Source organism: Vollenhovia emeryi, unplaced genomic scaffold, assembly GCF_000949405.1.
Source record: "Vollenhovia emeryi isolate VEMERY1.0 unplaced genomic scaffold, V.emery_V1.0 DF939305.1, whole genome shotgun sequence".
NCBI classification, from domain to species: domain Eukaryota; kingdom Metazoa; phylum Arthropoda; class Insecta; order Hymenoptera; family Formicidae; genus Vollenhovia; species Vollenhovia emeryi.
Genome location: NW_011967061.1, coordinates 94,874 through 121,377, shown reverse-complemented (window position 1 = coordinate 121,377; position 26,504 = coordinate 94,874). Strand labels below are relative to the sequence as shown.

General features: G+C 38.4%; 3 protein-coding genes, 1 long non-coding RNA gene and 1 pseudogene across 5 annotated transcripts; 2 read left to right on the top strand and 3 right to left on the bottom strand.

Moving 5' to 3' along the window:
• Nucleotides 1-72: 72 nt before the first annotated feature.
• On the top strand, nt 73-16,221 carry LOC105558910 (annotated as a pseudogene).
• On the bottom strand, nt 679-1,598 carry LOC105558897. The gene is made up of 2 exons (XM_012006819.1): nt 1,425-1,598; nt 679-1,283 (listed from the first exon to the last, which is right to left on the bottom strand). Exons 1-2 carry the CDS (start codon nt 1,550-1,552, stop codon nt 1,100-1,102), a joined length of 312 nt encoding a protein of 103 aa, XP_011862209.1. The 5' UTR covers nt 1,553-1,598; the 3' UTR covers nt 679-1,099.
• LOC105558898 lies at nt 1,641-3,716 on the bottom strand. The gene is made up of 3 exons (XR_001008708.1): nt 3,234-3,716; nt 3,020-3,143; nt 1,641-1,734 (listed from the first exon to the last, which is right to left on the bottom strand). It is a non-coding gene; the product is annotated as an uncharacterized LOC105558898 (long non-coding RNA).
• A 19-nt stretch (nt 16,222-16,240) lies between the features above and the next one.
• Nucleotides 16,241-19,690, bottom strand: LOC105558899. Of its 2 annotated transcripts, XM_012006820.1 has the most exons (5): nt 18,994-19,197; nt 18,776-18,925; nt 18,450-18,671; nt 18,250-18,379; nt 16,241-17,273 (listed from the first exon to the last, which is right to left on the bottom strand). In XM_012006820.1, the coding sequence occupies exons 2-5, from the start codon at nt 18,808-18,810 to the stop codon at nt 16,818-16,820; spliced, it is 843 nt and encodes a 280-aa protein (XP_011862210.1). In that variant the 5' UTR covers nt 18,811-18,925; nt 18,994-19,197; the 3' UTR covers nt 16,241-16,817. The 2 variants fall into 2 exon arrangements, with proteins under 2 accessions (XP_011862210.1, XP_011862211.1); XM_012006821.1 differs by lacking the exons at nt 18,776-18,925; nt 18,994-19,197 and adding an exon at nt 19,642-19,690.
• Nucleotides 19,691-19,887: 197 nt separating this feature from the next.
• On the top strand, nt 19,888-26,275 carry LOC105558900 (nucleoporin GLE1). The gene is made up of 8 exons (XM_012006822.1): nt 19,888-19,961; nt 22,743-23,045; nt 23,449-23,862; nt 24,025-24,109; nt 24,201-24,473; nt 24,694-24,998; nt 25,235-25,613; nt 25,805-26,275. The coding sequence occupies exons 1-8, from the start codon at nt 19,917-19,919 to the stop codon at nt 26,065-26,067; spliced, it is 2,067 nt and encodes a 688-aa protein (XP_011862212.1). The 5' UTR covers nt 19,888-19,916; the 3' UTR covers nt 26,068-26,275.
• Nucleotides 26,276-26,504: the final 229 nt, after the last annotated feature.

The following is a 26,504-nucleotide window of genomic DNA, read 5'->3' as shown; positions in this document are numbered from 1 at the left end:
ACTTCTAATTCTATTGTCTATCAAATAATTCTACCACATTGATCCTTTATTTACTCTCGCCACAATTGTTCTCTTCTAATTAAGAAATTTTTTAGTTTTAGTTGTAAGGATCATTCGCGCCGATGTGTTCGCCGCTTAGTTTCAAGGGATGTCGATTCGAAGTGGTCATGATTACACTGATATCACAACACATGAACGAGCGGTACGCCGGAAAAGTGTCTCAAGGCTGGTCGCGTTCGCCTCGCCGCGAAACGACCTGGATCCTTCAGGTTTGTTTTGTACACTTCTGAGCACGTGTTCCTCCTGAGAAGGATTTAAGCTGCGATTATACACTATCTCGATCTATGCGAAGGGATAAGGAAATGAGATAGATCACCTGTTAAACGACGACCACAGCGACGATGGCGACGGTGGAGAGAGGGAGCAGAAACGTGACCGAGAAGGAAGGGGCATGCATATAAGTATCGCTACGACGGGCGAGATAAGGATTCTAATGAAGTGCGAGGAGACGCGACGCGCGAAATGACGGCAATCAGAAAGGACGACGACGCCGACGTCGTCGAGAAAGCGTCGCGGAAGATGCCTGCCGTGGCGTCCCCGACTCTGCAACAGACCTGTAAGAAAACCGCCAGTGACTGTGGATAATGCTCGAATTTAACACCCAAACGAGAAGTAATTGGCGATTAAAGGACTCGTGAATCGTTGAAGTCTTCTTGGGAGATCGGATTTCTATATTGTTTCCGATAAACAAATTTTTGAAAAGTAAACCACGTGCCTAGTTGTGAAATAGCTAAAAAAGAGAGAGAGAGAGATCTCTGTATCTTTCTACAAAATACAGATTTAAGAAAAAATATGCTCGGTCGACGCGTAAACGAATGTTTCAACGAAAGGCGAGAGTAAAAATAAAAATGTGCAACTTGTAAATATAAACTCAGAGTCCGATTGGGAACTTGGATCGCTTCCAGTTGTTTAGCGGTGAAAATGTTATTCAGAATTGCGCAAAGTGTCAAAACACGTTTCTCGCGCGTAGGACATGTGTCTTCATCCAGTTTGAAGCTATCGAATTTAATTAGGCGATTTACATATTTCCTTGCTTCTTCTACGTTGTAATGGAACAAGTTTGTAAATTGTGACTTAACGCAAAGATTTCCAGTGTATACGTAGCAGTTGTGGAGTGCGTAAAGTTACTTGTACCATCGGACCACGCTAGTCGCGACTGGTGATTATCGGGCGAATCGTAATCGTTGGTATCGTCATGATCTAGTGATCGTGAAGAGATCACGCTGAAATAAAAACACACATGAAATTTATTTTCATATTTTTTTCTACAAAACTGACAACAGTACGAGACAGTGACATTGAAGAGACGCTGAAATAAAGGACACGTGAAATTTAGTTCTATATATGTTTCTACATATACTTACAACAGTACGAGATAGTGAAAATCGAAGAGCGGCTTATCGCTTGAGTTATTTATGACATAGTACATTATACAGTTCCTTTGTGCGCGAAGCGATCTATCGGTACTGCCGCAACGGACAATATCGTGCATTCGTCCTTTTTTTTTTAATCACGATTGTGCAATCACTCGGAATGCAGATGCTACAGCAAAGTGCGGAAGCGCCTCCTAATCGTTCGTATAATTGCGTGTTGAACTTGACGAGATCACCTTGTAGATAGTCGAGCAAAACGTATTCGATCCTTTTCAGTGTAAAAAAAGCTAGACCTACAGACCTGTAGAAAAATACATTTTACACGATGAGTGAGTTGCTGTTTGCAAGGTGGTCGCAGAAAAAACAATTCTTAAGAGAAATTTGTCATTTATATTATTGTCTTGCAGTGCCTTTAATGGACGGTCCATCATATTTTCAAAAGTGATGTAATGAAATGTTAAAGTAATGATGTAAAAGTGATAATAACGGCATTGATAATAATGTAAAAAATCGGGACAATGTCATTTAATTGGGCCAGTTAGTAAATAATAATATCTCGTAAAGTGAACGGGGTTGTGTTAAAAGCTTTTGAAATAACAAACCTATAATTTGCCCGGTTGTGTCGCAATCCGAGTCTTAATTCTGTAATTATCCGAGAGATGTTGAAAGTGTTTTCCTGGCTTGCATTCGATAACTCTCTTGTTTATCGTTTGGTTGTTTTATCGGGAATTATCGGGAGCGCAAGTTGTAAGTCCGTTTCGTTTCGACCGCAATAAAAAACCGATTCATCGCGACCGCGCTATCGGAGTGATTTGCCGTTTGCGACTCGCGATCGATGATCCAGAAATACGGACGGCGCGCGATCGAATGGGGGTCCATGGATCCATTTCGTCGCGTGTTATTTCTCTCGCATTAACGGGTGATCGTGTTATGAACAAAAAATATATATGTTTGCAAATATTATCTTGATATCGTCACAAATCTCATTACGAATCACCGCGGCTTATTTTCGTATGATTATCCGCGCGCCTTATCGGATCTGATTTGCTATATCGACTCGTTATCATCCAATTTCGTTCTCAGAACAATCAATTTAATCTAACGATTGAAACCCTGACAACTTACATTTTTTTTAAATACATGTGACTTAATTCTGGCTACTATCAAGAATGCTTATTCACGTTGATAATATATCTCCACTATTGCTGAAACGATAGTGACGGTATCTCCTAAAATTCCCTGAGACTTCTCACTTTTATGTCTTTATATCGGATATCTTACTTGATAAAGTTTTGCCTTGACAGGATGTGAATTAAAAGTACAATATAATGATCTCGAAACATATTTGCGTAATAACGTATCTTATTTAAATCTTCAAGGTAATTTTTCTAACAAGTGAATACTGTTTTTTTTGTATATATTTATAATATTGAAATTGTTCTTCCTTTTCTGCAGAGAAAAGATCATTTTATAATCAACGCAAAATTGAACAACATCGTATACTTTTCTTCCGTTATTTATTCATTCGTTTTTTTTCCTTCTTGGTATTGCACTGTTAATGTTAACTAGATATCATCGGCACATACCTCCGTAATTATGCATGTCCTGTACAATTACGTGATGAGTAGCAACGATTTGTAACGGAGAATTATTACGCAGGAACTTCAGTCATTATTCCAGCACTTATAAGCGGCAAAGATTAAATTAAATCTGTGAAAATTAAGTCAATAAAGATTTGTACAAAAGAATTTTTCTGCAAAATCGTGCGTTGTTTAGAAAACAAAGTTCGCAAGGTGTTACCTTATTATATATGTATATTGAATAATAGATCTCTATGCAGATTGATGTTTTTCTTAGATCATATTCGTCATCGCGGAATGTTACGTTTGGCCAGAACTTTTCTTTTGAACGTTGACCCACAGAAATATGACCATGGTTTATTCTAAAGCCTGTTTTTCTAAAGCCGCGTGATGCGAGCGAAACTCACTTTCGAGACTGGTGTACTTAAAATTACGCTAACCAATCCTCGTGCGATTAACATAGATTACTGCTACTACAAATTCAGCAGTTACGCACGTGAAATATGACTCAATAATTATACATTTATCGGGTATTTCCACGAGGAAGAGAGTTCTCCAAGAAATTTCAAATTGGATTTTCAAATGCCAAAAATTATTCGCTCTTCACTGAATGAGTAATTTACCTGCATTATTATTGTGTCTCGTTATTTTCTGCCGTTATCACAATTCATCGCTTGCGTTCTATCATTAGTTACTACAATTAACGTATCGTTAATTACCGCGATTAACATTTTTATTTTATTATGCAGCTTTTCATGAGCTTTCCGAGGCCGCATACATAAATTTACATTCCTCATTTATATCCTCGTTGTCGTTTACTTAATTACTGCTAGTACTTGAGATCAATCTTGATTCAAAATTAATTGCTATGATGACAGTCCAATCCGAGATGCTTTTAAATTTCATCGAGCAAAACAATACCCATACAGCACCAAAGCTTTCAGAAACATAAAGTGTTTCTGAAATGTTTCTGAAAGCTTTGGTGCTGTATGGGTATGCTTTTTTTCTAGATTGATTAATATTCCTATCGGCTTTCCTTCATCCGAAAATTCTTCCGGAAGGACCAACAAAATGATAATCGTCGAGTAAAACTTATTTTTGTTCTCCTGATACAATAAACTTCTGAAGTAATAAGAGATTCTTGGCGCTTCTGTAGATTACATAATAATTTTGTCGAATTTGGATAATAAAGAAATGAACAAAATCCTCGAAAGTTTTACAAATAAATATTTGCTTGTTGGTTGTTGTGCGATTTATTGGAGTAAAAGGACGATTTTCTCGCAGGTATCTTCGGCATCAGGCATCTGCAGGTGCTGCTGCTCTTCCTGGGTATGACCATCGGATACAGTCTCAGGGTTGGGATGTCAGTGGCTGTGGTACCGATGGCGAACTCAAGCACCGCGAATCCGGACATCAGGGTAAATTGCTTAATTTTGCCTTTTCATCGGCTGAAACCGGTGTCTCGAACACTGACGTTCGGACAATTTGACGTATTCGAGATTACGTTCCAGCGCAGCGGTTGTCAGATAAGCGTAACGAGCACGCTACGTTACATAACGATAACTAGATGAACTCATTATTGTTGCTTAGGGAAATGTGCATACAGTGTGTATACAAATCTTTTCGTATTTCCTTACAGTCATAGTTGCGCTATTAATTTAGATCAACGATAGTAAATCTCGTGCGCGATATTACATATCCGGGTGATAAAATTCTTGACTTTGACCGACCAGGAATCTCTGATCTTCGCAGATACGTCATGTTGTAGTGAATGGCGCACCTGCAATGGTTGAAACACTGCTTTATATATATTTTTCAAGCACATTTAGATTTATGATATCGAACTTTACAGTTGATTTGTCGTCATCGTAGACTTTTATATCGAGTTGCAACTAAAGAGATATTTGAGTTATTCAATTTGCCCGATCGAGCGTAACTGCTTACGTCGGCGTAGGTTTTTACCGGTCGTAGAATGTCCCGTAAATTCGCGCCAGATCACCGATCCGGAATCTGTGTCGGAGGAAGGAAATTTTCTGCGGAATCGGGGGAGGAAAGTTCATCGGGTCGCGATGAAATTTCCTCTTCACGCGCGAGATTAATCGCGGTAACCGGATAAATCTCGCCGCGGCTGATGAGGCTCTCTTCGGTTCTTTATCTCGACTCGCTGAGGAATATAGCGAAGTTAGTACATTCGCTCCTGCGCGACTTCTTGCCGCATAAATACACGGATCTCAAGTGAGCAGATAACGGGTAACATTGTCTTTGCCAAGGCCACTAATACAGATCGACAGATAATGAATTGCCAGATTGCAATCACCGTCAATCACCTGATTATCTTGGTAAACTTTACGGGTTTATCTCTCACATTGGAATTCTCATGCTGAAAGATCAAGAAGAGAATTAGGATTGTGTACAAATTTAATGATTATTATTAAAATTTGTGTGTGACAACACAACAGCTAGGTTTTCTATAACTAGACGAAATTATATATTTAATGTGTAATTGCGCACACGCAATTAAATTTAATTAGAATGATATAAGTCATAAAATAATCAGTTTAGATACATTTGCTTTTCTTACGCGCGCATTGATATTTCCTTAACTCTATTTTATTTATACATATGTGCATAATAAAATATAGAAATCACTAAAAGTTATTTTAGACGCCTAAACATCTACAGTACCTTTTCCAGTAATATTACTCCGCATAATTTTCACTCTAGACTCACCGAGACTTGAAATAATTCTAAAGTCACGTTGATTATGTTGTCAGGATTACGGTTGGACTAAAAAGCAGAAGGATTTGGTGCTCAGCTCGTTTTTCTGGGGCTACGTGGTGACGCAGGTGCCGAGCGGCTACATCGCCAATGTCTGGAGCAGCCAGAAGCTCCTTGCCATCGGGATACTGATCTGCGGAATTTTCACAATCATAACGCCGATTGCCGCTGACTTCGGGGGTCTGGAGGCCGTCCTAGTTTGCAGGGTAGGCACGGGTCTCACTCAGGCTTGCCTATTACCTTGCATCCAAACCCTCCTCTCTAAGTGGGCGCCGCCCGATGAAAGAGCACGACTGGGTGAGAATAGATTCAGAATCTGCGCCCGTACTTTCCAGTTGTATCAGGAAACAACCAGTTCGCAGGTTGTTTTGTGAAAAACTGTAATTTAAATACTTGACATAAAAGTTATTGAGTTATTAAACGCTAACATTTTTTCGTTCGGATTTAGGAAATAATGATTGATTGAAGAAGTTACTAAAGACTTGATTCAAAGATGTAAGGAAAATTAAGTATCTAACACTACAGACTAGAGATAAATAAAAGACAAAAAGGAAATATATAAACATATTTTATATATTGTATAATTATATATGAAAACTTTTTTCTCAATTGTTCATTGAGATATGTTTGAAACGTCATGTTAGGATTATTTCCTGCTTTTTGCTCATTAAAACTAAATTTAGTTGATTAGAAATCAACTAGGGCTTTATATATTTCTGTCCTTCCCCGCTTTCTCTCTATCTTGTTAGAAATTTAGAAAAGATTATTGACTAAACGAGTAGAACTTGCAAAAAATGCAAAAAATAAATGTTCCAATTCGTAAAACTAGTTCGCTTACAGTGAATCATATCTAATTGCCGTAGTATATTTTCCCAATTAAGTAAGTCTACTTTATACCTCAGGAACATTCGCTTATGCGGGCGGCCAGTTTGGCACGGTGATCACAATGCCGATTGCTGGACTTCTCGCTGCATCGAGAGTTGGTTGGCCCAGTATCTTTTACTTGTTTGGTACATTAGCGGTCATCTGGGGTGCAGTGTTCCTTTATTTTGGAGCAGACGCGCCGTCCGATCATCGCCGCATTTCCCAGAAGGAGAGGATGTACATAGAAGAAAGTTTGAGGACAACTGAAGTGAAAAGCGATGACGAAGTCAAGCAGGTAAAAATCCATAATCATCTTAAAGATAATCTCAATGATACAATAGTAGTATAGAAGTAAGGGATTCTGAGGTGAGGGAAGACTCTTTGGGAACTTTTAAACATATTTTTTAAGTTATTTTAAAATTATAAGTTACTCGAGAAACATTTAAGAATTTACATAATGACCTCTTGGCTGTGAATGTAATGAAAAGTAATACAAGGTATTTACATTTAGGATGATTTTTACCTTTTACCTTTTAGAAGATGAAAACACCATGGAAGGCGATCTTCACCTCGGTACCTATGTGGGCTCTCATAATAGTCCATTCCTGCCAAAATTGGGGGTATTGGACTCTATTGACGGAAATACCGAGTTATATGACAGGCGTGTTGCATTCCAAATCCGAAACGGTAAGCAACAAAATTTAGCAAAACAAATGAAAAGGATAAAGATTATTTTTCCTATACTAGTTTCACAAATTTTGCGAAATGTATTTATCTGCTGCATCATTTTAATATTCGTGATTTAATGTTTATTCGAATTTATTTCCTCCTTAATCGAAATTATTAGACAATATTAAACATAATACTCTTTTAGTAAGTAAATTAATTAAATTCACTAAACTATTCACAAATTCTAAATTTGTTTCTAAATTCACAAAAACATGAACATTATTACTTAACGGACTCTTACATCGAAACGAAGCGGTTAGTCGGAAAAATACTTTTGGTTTTACCCACCAATCCATAATTTTACTTGTTGACTTTGGCTATTCAATTGTAATTATATTAGACTAAGTTTTATCTAAATCATATTATTGTAATTTACTAATTTGCGCTGAAGAAGGTGCTGTGACACCGAAACGTTCGCTTATATACCAAATATTAAAATATATATGGACATTCACCTTCCATTGCTCGTATAATTATTGGCCTGTTGTTGTTTTTCATTTGTCTTTACACGAAACGAGCTTATCTCATTATATTAATTTAATTAAAGCTTACTTTTTATTTTGCAGACTGGTGGAATTTCCGCCTTGCCATACTTGGTGATGTGGATCCTCAGCTTTCCCTTCAGCTGGTTATCCGACTACGCGTTAAAGAAAGGTGCATCCAGGGCTATGGTTAGAAAGGTCTGCAACACAGTGGCCCATTGGGGTCCGGCTATCGCCTTGGCATGTATGAGTGCCGTTCCCCCTGATAGCTTAGAGTGGGCCATCGTCCTCCTCGTCCTGGCGGTAGGTCTGAACGCTGGATCTTTATGCGGCTTCCAAATCAATCATATTGATCTCAGTCCAAACTTTGCCGGGACCATGATGTCCATCACCAATTGCGCTGCTACTGTTGCCTCCATTATCGCGCCACTAATATGCGGCGAGATCGTTACCGAGGAGGTAATTATCCGTTCTCTTTCTTCAGTATGTAAAATATCTACAAATAGCAATCTAGTTTATTCATTTTCGAGTATCTTCATTTAATTATATTTTTCCTAATTTTACCTACATCTACTTGTTATTTACGATTTCTACTTTTTCATTCTTAGTGAAGTTACTTAATTGCTTCAAGATAACAAAGTTTTCTATCGAGAGATCTCTCGCTTTTCAGAGTAATGTGAATCAGTGGAACATCGTGTTCTACGTCTCAGCGGTGGTCTATTTCGTGGGTAATTTAGTGTTTGTGATATTCGGCAAGGGCGAGATACAATGGTGGAACGACTCAGAGGCACAGCGGCAGAAACGGAGAGGAGAAGAAGAGAACGAGACGCAGACTTGAAATTTAATTAAGCTAATTTTGATCCAGTCTTGTGGAACTTTTGTAACTTACCGTGGAACTTGTCCCATGTTAGTACAATAGCAAATTACAAAGTGTGTGCGTGTGTGACCGAGTGTGACTTAAACCAGTCTGTAAGTCCAAAGTTGGAGGACTAGAGCTGATTTATATTAAATTTAACTTTAAATGTACTTCCTAAAATCGGAAGATTACGCTCGACTACGAAGTCGTTATTTATTGTTGTCACGACGTTGAACAACTGTACATATCATTGTTCCGTCATGAAGTGTAATGTGATCTTTTAACTCTGTGTTACATCGGTGTGTTCGGTGCCCATTCTTTTCACTCACCAGCGTCGATTATAATCGTTAATCTGACTAAGAAATTAGACCTGTAAAACAGATTTTTATTCACGTTATTATATAAGAATAAATAATACATACGGACATATTATTTAGGCCGAACTTAGGTATCTCAGATATTGTCGCATGCATATTACGTGAGTAAATATGATATGTAATTTTAAAAGTTACACATACTAATTTTACACATACAATTTAAGATTGCCTCAAGCACGCTAGGAAATTGAATTAAAGTCAAATCCTGTACGTAAAAAGAATTTATCAAAGAGTTTTTGTAAGCAGAATAATTATAGTAACTTTGACAATCACTTCCAAAATAAAAGCTAATTACAAGATTTATTCTAAAATGTGTTCCTTGTAACTTGCCACGAAAAAATATATTATAAAATTTAAATATGTATCGAAATTGATTGCGATTTATTGTAACAAACAAAAGTAGCAAAAAATATATTGTAAGACATGTTCACATTAATAAATTGTAAAAATAATTGTTATGATGTTTGTAATATTTATTATATGTTTGTAAAGACATAGATTTTGGTCGGTATTTAATATTTTAAATGTAATTAAAATGTACAACGTATACAGAACAATATAGACATCAAGTAAAGTTAAATATTATTTTTTTAATTAATACTTATCTTTGTTTCAATTATCCTAAATGCTATAAAATTCCCGTACTCCCTACATTCCGTTCTTTCAACAATATTACGTTTTCCTGATATGTATCGATCAATAGATACGAATAAACGTTTTCGCCAAAGCTCCGAATACTTGAGAATCTTTATCTGATAGAATGCTAACACCGACCAGCGTAATGTTTGAATTGAACATTGTGTTATCTTTCTGGAACATAAAAAAGATCACGATTAGTATTGATTACAATCGATTCGTGCTTATCAAATCTTAATAAAGTGAAAGAATAATTAAGACGTAGTCGCAGATTTTGTTAAACAATAAATCTCTCTTTTATCGAGCTGTACTCTTTGTTTCAATGGAACACATTCATTTCAAATTGTATTTATGTATCTTGGCAGTAGTGCTAACATTTTTTCCAATTACAAAACATGTCCATATGTAATTAATATAATCAATATTAAATTAATAAAACCGCTTTGAACAGACAATTTTGGTCTAGTTTTCGACCGTCATCAATGTAAAACAAAAGGTTTATAAATACATATTTCACTTGCAATATATGTTTAGTTAGAAGTTAAAATTAGTGTGAAAGTACTCAAAAGTAAAATGGATCAATAGATTTTTTAATTGTTTGCAACACATGTTTTGCTACAGGCTGAAATTGTTGTAAGATACAGTGGTATAAATTGCCTGATCTAAGTGAAAGAACCAAAAAAATAAACACAAACTTTTTCAAAAATAAAAAATATTACTTTAAAAAAATCTGCTTTTTTAAATTTATTATGACCATTAAAATATATGAATTTGCATTTTGAAATAAATCTGTACCATTCAATAACATTAATAATAGTGCAATGATTAAATGTTAATTCCATTTGGTCGATTAATAAAAAAAACAAGTGGGATATTGAGTGTATAATTAAAAAGGATTAATTACATTGTGCTGTATAGTAATTTCCCACTGCTGAAGGCATTAGCAGACTGCATTATCTGAGTATTAATACGACAAGACGAGCAAGACGTGACATCGTTTAAGCATACGTTTGAGCGTAAGAGGTGGGAGAATCGGTTTCGGTGATAGTATAAAGCTACGTGGATACGATCGATGTGTCGTAGTCGTTTCTGTAATTTCAGTGTCAGCTTCGTTAGAAGTTCACCATAATGGCGTCGTCTCTGCGGAGGAAGAGGGTCTCCATAGTATCTCTCTCGGAGAGGATGAAAGTCCCACTGAATAAACCGAAAGGTGATCCATTAAATATAAATAATAGATTATAAATAGTATGTACAGATAACTATAATTCCTGTGTAAAGGAACAATTCCCTATAAAGAGAGAAAACTTTTCAAATAAAATTTTGTGAATAAATGCTTTCAAAAAAATCTCACACCGAATTATTGGAGCCTATCGATACTCATTTAATTTCATTTACAAGAAGATTCTCTAAAGATCGTTTTACACAATAGAAAATAAAAACTGCTGAAATGTACATGTCCTACAAGTCGCGAATTATTAATTTGACAGGTTCTCTAATGAATAGAGTAAATTTTTTTGTGTAAAAACTATCAAGATCGCAAATAACGTGATATTAAGTTTATATAATATAATCGATATTATCATGAAGCTTAGATAAAATAAATAAAATTAATTTTCTACAAAATACAATATATAATATTAATTAGTTTTAAATAATTACAAATATTAATTGGTCTCTTTAGTCATAATTGTTCTGCATACAAAGTTTAAAAATCTTATAAAACATGAAGCTAGTATAAAGTATAATATGTATAAATAATAATACAAATAATATATAAATGTATAAAGTTAAGGAAATTTCTCCTTTCTTCTTGTTATCGCAAACAATACTGGACAATATTTACGTCGTGATATTATCTTCAAATACATAACGGACAATAACTTAATATCTTTGATTACACGTTTTTGATAACGATAATGCCAGATATAGCCACTGAAAGAAAGAGACAATTTGATTATTTCGTTGACTTACAAATGAGACCAGATTATAGAACAATCAACACGAATGTAATACAAACCTCGAATTAACATTGATACATGTGTCTTATTAAGCTATTATTCATTGAATATAATGAAATATGAACGTTTGTTACATATTTATTATTCGTTCCGCGATAATTAAGACATGAGGATTTTATGTCGTTATTGACGCTTCAGATTTCTCTCTCTACACTAAATGATCAAAGATATCATCGACATAATCGACAATTAGTGTAAAAAAACACAAAAGTAAAAAAGATAAGAAAGTAAGTTGAAATAATTAATATTCTTCCTCTTAATCTATTCATTCAACTTTTTCCTGTTCGATTTGGCTCGATCTGGGGAAAGCATTTTGCAAGTAAATGAGCAGTATTATATAATGTATCAATTAGGATTAGTCCGCATTCTACGCATTCTTCGATCGGTTTGTGATCTTCTTAGGAATGAAGAAAAAATCAGGCACGATTATCGAGATTTTATTGATCGTGCTCGCATACCGGCAACTTCTCTGACGCAACCGATAATTGTTGTTGGATTTCAAACGCAAACACCGTGCGATTGGTCTTACTGACGCAACGTGGTCTTGATGACAATGACACAATTTGTATTCGATTCCGCGTTTATACGTGACGCCCATGTAAACTTCATCGAGGGCATCGTAATGAACGTACTACTAACCGAATAAAGAACACAAATTGTAATTGAAGATCGAGAAAATATGTCACTTTTATATTTACGACAGAAAACTTAGAGATTAAAGCATTAATTTGTTTTCCCTCATTAAAACGAACGATTATGTAATTTCCTTTTCTCGCAGTACATAATTGAAATAAATTACTCAGTACAATACCTCAACTAATAGTGATTGTATCAATATTATAATTTTCTATTTACACACAATGTGACATAAATTATATTACATTTATATTGTTGAGTTAAAAATTATAATATTGATGCAATGTCTCTGTTAGTGACGTTTACTGGATGTATCCTGAGGAATATAATTTCTCTTTGCAGCATGGTTCGGATGTAGACACAGTCAGGTGGGACTCATGTGCATGGGCTTCTTCTGCTGCTACGCCATCCGGGTGACGACGTCGGTGAGCTTGGAGGCGATGACTAACGCGGCCAGTGCCAATCCCGATTTCGAGGTACGTCAATCAACAACGCTGATTCTCTTCTCTATCCCCGTGATCTAAAAGAGACACGCGTCTTTCATCTCCATCGAAGGAGTTCCGATGGGACGAATCGGTGAAGCACTTGATCCTCAGCTCCTTCTTCTGGGGCTACCTGCACGCAAATACCCGCCAGCATCCTCACCCAGCGATGGTCCGCCCAGGGATTGTTCTCGATGACCCTCGTCATCTCCGGATTGCTGACCCTCGTCACCCCATGGGCCGCACATTACGGCGGCTGGCAGACAGTGATCGCCGGGAGGGCGATATGCGGCCTGGTCCAGGGCGCCGTCCTACCGTGTCTGCACACTATGCTGTCCAGGTGGGCGCCGCCTGAGGAGCTTGGTAGATTTTGTGAGTGTCATTTAGTTAACACGCGGAGTAAACGCTTTTACTTCTGTTTAAATGGCCAAGTATTCTGAACGAGTTAAGAACAAAAGTTTTCGGCATTTGCCTGCTCAGTGACTGACGGTTCTCGTATTCATTAAAAAATTGTATATATATCATTTTCGCGGAATATTGTATCATTTGTCGTAATTTTATCATTTGTTTGCCGAAGCGAGGGCTTAAAAGCTTTCGAAGACTGACACTCTAAGTCGCCTGAATCATACGATGAGCCAGTGGCACGATGCTACACATTTTTTAAATCCTGGTATCTCTGCGTACTTGGAGTTGCTCAAAATGTTGACATTTTAAAGTCAGTGATTTTGTTTGTTGCATTTTACTTTGTTGAAAAATGTTGCAACTTTTAGTTTTTCGTCCCAATTTCAGTATCAATTTGCTTTGTGTTTTTTTTCCTTTTGAATCAAGTTGGCATGCTATTAGCTACAAACTGTTGCTTGACAATGGCATTGCAGAAATGTGATTTAATTAGCAGGCACGTCAAGTGTGACGTATATAGCAGATAGGAGAAATTCTTATCGCAGTCTCGTGATGTCAAATTGATTAAGCACGTCAAGATTGTCGCGTGAGAAGCCACTTACGATTTAATATCTCAATAAAGAAATTCCTATAGTTTCAGTTATCCAAACTATTTGAATCTCCTGATTATTTTTCATGGTTAAAGCAGTTTCCGAAATCTTCTGCCTTTCGAGAACCAACTTACAAATTCAATTACAGTAAATACAAATAAAAATGCTCGCAAGAATTAAAAAAATTTTTTTCTTCAATAAACAGACTAACGATAATCGCGTCGAATTTTGGCACAGAAGAATCGTGGTTGCATTTCACGTATTTCTCCAGCAATGTTCCTTTATTCCGGCGGCTGGATCGGCAACGTAGCATGTTTGCTGAGTTCCGGCTTCCTCGCGGCATCATCCCTCGGCTGGCCTAGTTGCTTTTACGTTTGGGGCAGTCTCGGCGTACTCTGCGGTATCTGTTTCTACTTGTTCGGCAATGACTCGCCCGCCGAGCATCCCCGCATACCTCTCGACGAAAAGGAATACATCGAAACGAGTTTGGGAGTAACGGAGATCGCCGAGGTAACGCGTCTCCTCACTTTGGGATAAGAGACAAGAGAAACAGAAAAAAAACACGCGGTTTAATTAATCACGTAAGATAATAAAGCAGACTCGTAAATCAAAATTAATTTAAAGTTTCATTCATATAGGATCAAGTAAATAAAAGATTTAAGGGGTTGCAAGCAAGTGTTGTAATATTTGAAGATTAAAAGATTACGAGACGAATCTCGTCTTCAATTTCCCACACGTCGTTCTCTTTCTGCCTTCAGAGACCATCCACTCCGTGGAAATCCATACTGCGAAGCGTGCCGGTCTGGGCACTACTGATAGTGCAGTGCGCGCAATCCTGGGGATTCTGGATGCTGCTGACGGAAATCCCATCCTACATGACTTCGATCATGGGCTTCAAAATCGCGAAGGTCGGTCTCCCGTACAGTTCTGTAAATAACTTCGGTTAGAATGTAAGCTTTCGTTTTTACCGTTATTACGCTCTTACGAGATTTCGAAAACCTTGAAATTAGTCGCCCTCGAATTAAGTCGCGCGCGTGCCTCGACTGCGAAAATCGTGCGCGCCACGTTTGGAATATTAATTAATAATTCCATACGTACGTGGACGAGATCATGGAAGAATGATTAATATGCTACGTGAGACTTGGGTAAAGTCAAATCTCTGAATCATCATGGACAACGTGAACATTAGACCGCCTCCAATGTCGTATTGTCAATGAACGAATCAATGACGGCCGAAAAAAAAGAGTTCAATGAAATGTCGAAATATCTCTTAAGTTTTAATAAATATTTCTCAATGTAAGCTTCATATATATTTTTCCAATAATACTTTATCAATTAAAAATATTATTCTACCGACAAAATCAAATTCTTAATCTTTAATCGAACGTTTCGACATTAATGTCCACTTCTACCAATATACATTAACTTTAATCTCGATTTAATTTATTTTTTATCGTTTTCTAACTCTTCGAACTAGGAAAAGATAAATTAAGCCAAGATTAAAGTTGAACTGCTGATAGAAATGGATACAAGTAAGATACCTCCTAAAAATCAGATCTAATATAAGTAAATCAGTCGATATGTCAATCGAGGTGAATAGAAAACGTTTTACAGTAACACCTCACTAAATTTCTACTAAAGCGACCAATACTATCCATTTCTGATTGCACAGAACGGTATGATGACGGCGTTGCCCTATTTGTCGGCGTGGATCGCCGGTTTTCCAATCAGTTACATATCCGACCTGTGCATCAGACGGAAGATCGTGACGACTGAGACGTCCCGTAAGATCTGCAATAGCTTCGGACACTGGGTCCCGGCGGCCGCGCTGGTCGGGCTGGGTTACGTGAGGAAAGACCAACCGGAATTGGCCGAGGGCATCCTTGTCATCGCCGTGTCCTGCAACGTCGCCACTTTCTGCGGCCACAACATCAATCACATGGACCTCAGCCCGAACTTCACCGGCCCGCTCATGGGATTCACCAACACCGTCGCGTCCATGTGCGGCATCCTCGCGCCGCTGATCGCCGGGGTGATCATCAAGGATTCGGTTCGTGACGCCCTGCGTTTTAATTATGAGACTACAGTTACTTGCATCATTCGTCGCCAAAAATTGCCTCGATTGTCTCGTCATTTCCTTCTGACTTTCAGACCAATATATTGCAATGGCAAAGCGTGTTCTTCCTGTCGGCTGGAATATACACGGTGGGCAACCTAGTCTTCGTCCTGCTCGGCACCAGCAAAGTGCAAAAGTGGAATGATCAGGTTGAAAGCAAGCGGGACGGCGTCGTGCGGAAAGTATCGATGGCGCCGATGACCATCGCGACAATACAGGAGAAGGACATTGAGAAAATCCCATGACAATAAAAATAGAGAAACATTGCGCGACAATGCTTGTCTTCTCTTTTTATATTTTATTTGTCAAATTACACGTCTATCTGTGTAGATGTGTGATTCGCGTGGTGACTTCTGAATGACTCAGAACATCGTCCAAGTCATTCAGAAATATATAAAAACATGTTAAATACATGTTAAAACGTCTGGACTAGAAGTTGCGTGTAAATATCGCTCGGACATATATATTATGTATAAAATGCAAGTCGCATGTGTACATAGGACGTGCCGGAATCGTCTCCTCTTAATTTATTGCTCAAGAATGCAAGCGGCGAAACTAATTCCGTCCTAATGTTAATTCGGAACTCTGCAGTCGCGGAAATATCGTAATTCGCGTTAAAGAGCTTGGAATGTAGCCTAATTTAAATTCACATTTTAAATAAAATAAAAATGTTTAGTCTAATCTTATTTAAATAGAAAGACTGGCGTTTGCTTAATCGTATGTCTCGTACAAGAAAACTCGATATATCAAATCTGTTTAAGATGTCAATAAAAACTCGATAATTGTATCAATGTGTATGAATAAAAATTTAATACAAAACTGCATTTTAATTTTAGCTATCTCAGTCTTCTTTCGGGTGACTTTGCGACGCGTTGGTCCGAATGGCGCGCCCGATGAATATCGCGCCGACAATCGTCGTCAGTAACGTGGCGCAAGTGACGAAGAGCGACAGGGACGAGTCGCCGACCGGTATCGGCCAAACGTAGTCGCAATTCCTCGACATGCGGTACGGAATTTCACGCCACTTTGCCACTAGGTCGACACACGGCTCGCACAGGTCTATCTTGGACACCCGGTGGTCCCTGACCCTCGCCCGGCATCCCAGCAGCAGTCTCGGCTGGGGCAGAGTCACGTTGACGTAATCGCCGGTGTCGCGCGCGTATCGGTACCGTTGGTGAACAGGAATCGTCAAACTGGAGGACGACGAGCTGACGGGTGCGCAGGTCGTCACATTCTGCCGACCGGCCTTCTCTGCGAATAACTCGACGTCGGTCTCACCGACGGAACACACCATATTCTGCAATATTAATAATTAATTAATTGGGCGATTAATCCGCTCTTAAATAGGAGCACAGATGTATTTACATTTATATTATGTGTACAACAGAGTAGACCTCGTTTAGATGTTAGGGTGGATCGTATATTAATGTAAGCAGACCTTTCCTAGATATTCTAGATTTTCTAGATGTAGTTCTTATTGTCCATATAAATTTATAAATTACTGAACGTTAAGATTTATGAATATCGAAACAATGTGAATGACATATGGTCTCGTGATGTGCAACGATTAGAAAGGAATGTTAGGCCAGTATTCGTAATCAGATCTTATGTTCAAGACTGTCCCAAGATCATCTTTAGACACTCCGTAGCCAATGAAACGTTCCGTACGGCATCTTTAGATAAATTCAAGACTTGAATATAAAATCCGACTATAAATACCTTGGCCTCAGTAATGTTAGCTTTAATTTTATACTGGATACAATAAGCAGAGCTCAATCGTTGTCCAAGCTGCAGCGATTTTAAAAACGGCGAGGAAGAATTGCTCCTTCGGTATTACCAAGATATGAATAAAACGTAGAAATATGATAAACATGCGAGATCCTAAAGCTGGTCTGTTTTCTCTTACCCAGAAAGAAAAAGGGTCGAGATTCCAACTTCTAACAACTCATCGTAGACCGGGCTTAAGATTCACAATTAAAGTACATAGTACAAAGTAACAATTAGACCGTGAAGGAGAGTTTGCTTATTGTCACCAGTAATGTTTAGAAATGAGACGGGGAAACTAATAGTCAACCCAACTGGCTAATTATTTAATCGATTTATTACACAACGTTTCGACCCTATTTTTTGGGTCCTTTTCGAGTGATACTGCAAATCAACAATAACGTTATCACTCGAAAAGTGCCCAAAAAAATAAAGTCGAAACGTTGTGTAATAATCGATAAAATAATTAGCCAGCTGGGTTGACTATTAGTTTCCCGTCTCAATTATACCGTGCCCCGTCTTCTCATTTCTGCAATTTCGTCGGTGTTGACGTACAACGCCGACGGCAATTCCATGTAAATGGCAGCTCGACAGCCGTCCTGCGTCAGATTCCTGAAGCGTACGCGATAGATCAGGGCTCTGCAAGAGGAAGGAACGTTGACGCACGTGGAGCGCTCGTTGTTTACACAACACAAACGACGTTTCTAACCTGTGGAATCCGTTCCCTTCCACGTCGAGATCGACCTCGGCCGCGACCGCCGCGCAAACCTGCACGCCTCGCGCGCACAGAAGCAGCGCGACGATAATTCGCGAGAGACTCGCTTCGCGCGCCGTCATTTCTGCACCCCTAGACCATCGCGTACCCTTGTTGACGTTTACGTGCGCCAAGTTCACCGGCCACCATTGCTGTTGCCGTTGCCACCGGCGGCCCCTGTCGCAATACATTGCATATTCTATATTCGACGTTACAAATTGCCAAGAGCCGCGTCAATTATAGAGCAGTGGTGCGACGCATTTAAATATTCGTGCACGCACGACTGTAGGTTTTTTGTTGCCATTCTAATGTTCATTTCTACACAAGGTGTATGTATGTAGATTAATCTCGGTTATCGGCACTGCTGCTAATGCGGATTAATGTTAATCTTGATTTGATAATTTTACGTCCTTTGCCTGCAGCTCCAAAAACTAGAAAGAGGCAAAAAGCAAGTTAGACCAAGATTTACATTAAATTACGTTGGTAGAATTCAGCTTACAAGTTAAAGGTGCAAACCGCAAGCGTGACAATTTCGAAAGCTGCAATTGTTGTAAATTTTGTTACGTTTTCCGTTTACAGCAGACAAGTTCGATTCGTTCAAGATCTATCGAGCATGATTTCAATATCTATTCTACTTCGCTGTCGCGTGCATTGCAGTACATTGTGCACAAGCAGATAGAGAAACAGCTCGGGCCGCACGCCGGCGTTTCACTTGTTACCGTTTCGCTGGGCTGCTTCCAGCGCCTCACGCCGACTTTTGTCTTTGGAACTACTCCGCTCCGCCCATTTTCAAGCACTGTCGATAAAGTCCCCACTTGGTGGCGCGTCCGTGCTATGCATTTCGACGTCTAATTTATTAAGTTTACATTGTCCACATGAAAAAAAGCACCGTGCAAGCAATTCGTGTAGACGTGAGGTTGAAATTTACGGCGTAATTCTGGAAAATGGGCGTAGAGCACGGATACATACCACTTTATCGACAGTGCTTGAAAATGGGCGTACAGCGGTGTAGTTCCAAAAGTGAAAGTGGGCGTAAAGCGCTCTCTCGGGTCTCCCTGCGCTAGCCGTCGAGCGCACACGTATTTACGACGTGTTGCTTGCGTGCGAGCGTGCGCGCGCAGACCGACTATCCCCACTCCATCCTCACCGCCGCGGCACCGTCCGTGCTAACGTTCTCGGCTGGGAACACTGCTGGGAACACTGGTCTCGGATACGGTTGTGAGGTATTGTTTTCCTGCCGTTTGGCACACGATAATAACACGCCCCGTCAACGTGATCTCGGGTGGTGCGATGAGAGGACGATGATTCCGCGCGACCTGGCACGTCGGTTACAAGCGGATGGTAAATGCGCACGCTGCATCAGGTTAGGCCCACGAGGTAGCTTGCGGCCACACGTGCCTCCGAATCCCGCGCGACAGAATCATGTTTCGTTCGGAGAGGACGGAGGAAACCGGCGGACGCCACAGGGTGAGTCGCGTCGCACATTCCAGCATTCTGGACCGATAAAGACGAGATAAAGTTCGTATGTCGTGTGCAAATTGGGACGAGCTCTCGGGAGGCCTTGCCGCTCATCGCGATTTTGCCATCCTCGGCGTTTGTAATAATTTGTATCACTCGTCGAGTAAATTCCGAATCAACTTCTCGTCACGGCAAATTAATACAAACAAAGGTCGTTCTTATATTTAAGATAGTCGGGCCCTTAACAGAAAGGCTGATTTCAAGGCAGTGTTTATACTCGTCTATTGCCAAGGTTGAGAAGTAACGCGTAAAGGCTGGTCTACAATACATGGAGTAAGCTGGAGTAAGCTGGAGTAAGGAGTAGGAGTAAGGAAATAAATCCATTTTATTTCCTTACTCCTACTCCTTACTCCAGCTTACTCCATGTATTGTAGACCAGCCTTTACTTGTAACGTCGTTACAGTTACAATTACTTAATTTTTTTTTGGTAACGAATTGGCAACGACGTTACATTTTTTCATGTGCAACGTTCACGGTAACGTAGTTACATTTTGTCGCCGACGATAACGATTTTAGTAGTTACTTTTGTCGTTACTTTACCGCTTAGCAGTTCAGTGATCTTTAACATGATTGGTTCTTGCCTGTAGTTCTAATGGGTTTAAATAAAAGGCAATTTATTAGTATATTTATTATAATATATTTGCTGATTTTTAATTAATAAACTGTATTTGCGAGGTGTTATCAAAATATTCCGTTGCTATATTTAATTACAGATTCTCCACTATGTTTCAAAGAAAAGATTTTATAATTGCAAGCTGTTTACATCCCAAATTTAAATTAAATCGGTTAACTGGAGAGAGGAAAAAGTTTGCTGAAGGCTGTTTAGAGGATTAATTCAATCAAAAGGCAATTCTCCAAATATTAATAAAGACATTGATAATCTTTTTTTTTTAAATTTCATCGGCAAATGAATCCGTCAAAGAACTGCAATGTTTTTTAAAATCAAAGAATTCTAACATAGATGTGCAGCATGATTATAAAAAAATTAAGACACTTTTTATTAAATACAACACTGCCCTTCCAATTAGTGCCTCGATAAAAAGGCTATTCAATGTGAAAGATCACGAGATACGGTAGTGTCTCGCGCCAAGTGTATTTGTATGGTTAGGCCACGGTCTGTAAGACCGTGGGTTAGGCTTGTCGCTTATACTTGGCGCGAGACACTACCGTGTCTCGTGATTAACGCCGCGAAGAGGTCAGCTTAATGACGATTCCGTGGAGTTTCAACTTCTTTTAAAAGTTAATAAATCATTTTGGTAGAATTTGGTCAGAAAATTATTGTCCTTATACTTATTCTTTTACTAGAGGATATAATTTGACTTATGCCTTCTGTTTATATTTACCGCAGAAACTTGTATTTAGTTGTACTAATGTCAAGAAAAAAGTAACGAAAACAGTAACGGCTCGTTAGTTCTTTTAGTGACGGTAACGGTAACGAGTTTCTTCTCAGAAGAAAGAACAGTAACGGTAACGAGTTACATTTATAAAGTAACTTTCCCAACCTTGTCTGTTGCTGATAGTCGTGCGGTACAATTGTTACTTTTACATGTTGACGTGTACATGTTTATTCTTTGCAAACGTTTTGTCCTTATATACATATTCAAGACTTGAGGTGCAAGACAATTACTGTGCGTTAAACCCATAGACATATAAAAGATAGACTGCTTATGAGGCAGTGAAACCCTAGGTGGGGGCATCCTCCTGAGGGAAAAAGGACAACATGAATTTATTTGGGTATCTGGCTTCCTCTAGTGGACGTGATCTGAAGGCGATCACGTGATCATGTCCACGTGATCGCCTTCAGATCACGTCCACTAGAGGAAGACAGATACCCAAATAAATTCATGTTTTCCTTTTTCCCTCAGGAGGATGCCCCCACCTAGGGTTCCACTGCCTCATAAGCAGTCTATCTTTTATATGTCTATGGTTAAACCTAATCTACATAGAAACATTCTATTTTATATCAGCAAATCGAAACGCTCAAAAACTTTGTCGACAACATATGATTGTACAATGTATTGTATAATGTACAATTTATCAACTTGCACAAATTTTTTAAACATTCATTGACTACGAAATAGAATGTTTCTAGACGCAAAGAGCACAATGTATAGATTAGGCTTTAAACTTAAAACAGAGAACATAAAACATTGTCTTAAAAGTACAGGACAGTTAATCTGCTGAGAACCTTAAATATAATCTTAATGTACTGTAAATCAAGTAGCAGTATCAGCATTTTAAGTCTGCTTACTTAAGGCTATTTGTCTTTTAAGAAACACGGTCGATACTTTCGACACAAATCGACACACGTAGCTTTCCACTTAGACTTTGATTTATACTCAATTGACACTGTTCGACTCTGCTCGGGAAGAGAGTTGGAATGTGTCTTTGACCAAAGAACGCATCCACTCCCAGTATTTCAACAGTATCTGTTTTTGATAGAATCTTTTCTTAGAATCTTTGCCGTTTAACTGCGGTAAACTGTGCTCGAGTGTGTTAATCTATGTCGATTTGTGTTTCCTAAAAGGAAAACAGCCTAAGACAAGCTTGAAATAAGAATGTGAATATCCTGAATATGTGAATATGATAGAACTATCTGCCAAGTCGTATATCTGCATTCTTGATGCTCGGTTCGTTTACCAACAGTTTCGCCCGATTCCCCAAAGAGGTCAGAAAACCTCGACCCTGCCTCTTGCACGATTTTGAATTCAAGTGACTGTTGTTTTACAGGCAAGAAGTATGGATATCACATCAGATTTCGCTCGCCTCAAGGTATGCATATTAGAGAAGGCGTCGCGTATATCGGCGACCACGAAGATGGATCGCATCACGATCGGGCCTCAATCGGCGCTGTACCAAGAAGAGTCTGACAAGGCGGATAATATTGAGAACGAGCGAAATTCCTGCAACATTAAAAGTCCGCAAATTGTTACCAGTCCCAAGTACAACATGGTAGCCACTTCAAATGGCATTCATTTCTCGACCAAGAAGCTTCAGCTGGAGAGGGAGCGGCAGCGGCAAGAAGAAGTCCATGTAATTTTGATTATTACACATGTATATTAAATATTATTAATGGGTCTATTCTGTAAACTTCTGTAACACAGTATCTTTATAAGTTACGTAGCACTGTAGAACAAGAGAAAAAAGAAGATAGAACTTATAGAACCAAAAGTTAACGGAATAAACCGATTAGTCTTTAATTTAACATATAGTTTTCACATAAGTTTATTATTGAATGGATCTGTGGGTACTAATTTGAGACAAGTATAATGTTGGTTAAGTTATTAGCATACATTACAATAATCGACAGAATAGATTTTGAAGAGACAAGACGAATATATAACTCCAATTAAATTTTATATTAAATATGTGATTAACACTGTAATTATTTTAATTAGCACTGTTCTCTATCGTTATTTCTTCAACTGTATTGCAGCAAACCATGTCCCGTCGTGTTCAGCACATGGAGGAGAATAATCGTGCCATCAAGGAGCAAATGACTATGTCGCTCTTGTTGATGGCAAGTGAACGCATACGCCAGAGCAAGGCGGGCATTGAGGCTGAGGTAAAGCGAATCGCGAAGCAGGAAGAGATTGAGGAGAAGCAACGGTTGGCACAGCGCGATCAAGAGCAAAAGGAAAGGCAAAGGGAGGAATATGAGAGGCAGTTGAAAGAAAAGGAAGAAGTAAAGAAGGTCGTGCTGATCCATCGAGGTCAATGTATGGCCAAGTACTATGATTTCAAGGCATTAGCCATGACTTGCAAAAATGAGCAAGCATTGAGTGTGCCCTTTGTGACATATGACGCAGAGTTGTTCCAACAACTTCAAGCTTTAGACGAGAAAATTAAAGTAATTATCGAAAAAAAGAAACACTGTAAACGTAAAAATGTGTATATGGATATTTTTGTTAAAGTCGCATCTTGATCATGAATTCTTAGAAGTTATTTCTAAAACATCCTGCGAATTATTACACAACGTTTACTTAATGCATGCTTGTCTCTCTTTTTATAGAATGAAGAGTTGTTAGATATAAATATTAGCGAGGATGTAGTTCGTCACTTCGACCACGTGTTGAATTCATATCGTATGGAAATAGGTTCGTGAATATTTTTACACATTTATATCTCAATAAACTTGCATTAAATATAAATATACATATATAAAAGTGCACTTGTTACCACCTACAGAAAAAATAAATACTGAATATGAAGAGGAATTGGCTCGCAAAGCGCAAGCTGCAAGCCAAGTACAGCCAGTCGAAGAGACAGACAGTGTTCCAGTTAGTGATGTTATGCCTCCTCAACAACCAGACGAGAGCAATGCTGTGGAAAATACAGAAGACCAAAGTTCTAGTGTGATAACGAATCAAGAAGCAGCCATTCCAATTAACGAATCAGTTGTACCGTCCACATCTGATTATAGATCGGAAGAAGCGACTAATGATTTCACATGCAGAAGAGGTGCATTAAGATGTCTAAAGTTTAGCATATAGAATGTATTTTGAGAGATTTTTTGATGTGTAAATTAATAATGCGCGTGCATGTGCACGTGTGTGTGTGTGTGTGTAGATAGAAAATTAAATTAATTAAATCTAATGTAATTTAATTTTCTATCTAAATTTTGATTTTCATCTGACAAGATTAATTAATTTAATACGTTTGTAATATTGTAAATTTGTAGGAGATCCCTTCGAGTACGTTGACCAGGAATCATTGCAGATTTACGTCAGAAGTAAACAATTCTTGGAGCTCTATACAGAAACTTGCAAAGACTTCTTACAATCGGCTGCTACAAAGAAATTCCGTTTTGAGTGCCAAAAGGCGATCAATATACCTGTAAACGCAATTTCCGGTGTAAGCGAGCAACACTTGAGAGACAAATATGACAGGCTCCATAATCTTTTGATCGGAAAATTGTCTCCTAACGTGACGCAACATCCACAAGGCGTGATCTTCTGCAAGAATCATCTGGCGAAGAAGATAGTCGTACGTATCTACATTCTACATATCTTTCTAAAATTCATAATTATGGATGCTTTCAATTTTATATGTATTTATCGTGATCAATTTCCGTCCTTTTTTATTCGGAAGCAAGAGGAAAATATGTAATAAAAATTAAATTATGTATAAGTTAATTTGCATTGTAACTAATTTTGCTCTCAAATTATATGTATTCGGTGGTTTTTAAATAAATTCTTAATCAATGATCTACGAATCCTTAGAGCCAAGGCGAGACGTTGGTATCTAGCAAGCCGGAAATGGCATTTCCTGTGGCGATGATTGTCGTGGCTCTCTGGAACGAGCATCCCGATTTTGGCGAACTGTTTCTGGCACATCTTCACGAGGCGTGCCCGTTCACCGTGCCAGTTTTCTTGCAACAACAAGAAGGCCAGTCCAACGAGGATTATTATAAATCTCTCGGTTGCAAATATTCTGAAGACGGCACTGTTGAGCAGCAGGATAAGTTCCTAAAGAGGATGTCGGGATTAATAAGATTGTATGCATCGATTACCGTTACGAGACAACGGAAAGGTGTTACAAAAGTTCATCCCTATGGTCTTCAGCACGCCTGGAGATGGTTGGCGGCTGTTTTAAATATCGGTAAGAAAATATGAAAATATAAAACAATATAAAGGAAAAAAATCTTAATATTATGCAATAAAAATTTTTTAAATATGCTGCAGAAGAGATATTAAAATAAAATAGAACGCTCGCCATAGAAAATCTTTGCAATATGCAAAATTTTAAGTTAAGGTTCACGTATAAGAAAAATTTGTATTTTTAATTTTTAGAGCCACGAGCCGATATTTGTGATTTATGCGCGACTTTGATACTGGACATGCTCGAAGTCGCCGGTAATGTGCTGTGTCATGCGTATCCGAAGCAGTTCAATAAATTGCTGGTGTTGTTAATGGAGCAATATTATCCGCGTATGCAAAGTGTTGCGGGTGGCGGTGGCGGGCCTTTGGTACGGCTGGAGGAGTTTCTGAAAAACACCCTGAAGAGGGGCACTATACGTCTCGCCGACGGAATGCTTCCGCCTAACTTTTTCTGATCTTCCGTGAAAATATCCCGACGACGTAGTGATCTAAATGTAGGCTGAAATTTATGACGAGTCTAGCGATGAGCTAAAAATAAGAATCAAATTTAATATGTACTTAAAAATCCGATGGGCTAAGAATGGAATCAAGTTTAATATGTACTTAAAAATCCGAGTCACATCCAATAATCAAGTTTTATTTCCTGAAATTCGAGTAATATTCATAAGAAATATTTGCTACATCGTACTTGCAATCGAATCCCGATCAGTTTTGAATTTTAGAATGAGCGCCTGCAGATTTAAACTTTCATTATATACGTTCAAAATTATTCAAATATATTTCTTAGCTAGTGATGGGAAGTATTTTATAAGTAGATTGGAATCTGTTGTAGTATCGAACTCTCTGTGATATACTTGAAAAGATAAAAGCGATTATAAAAGCTTCAAGTATA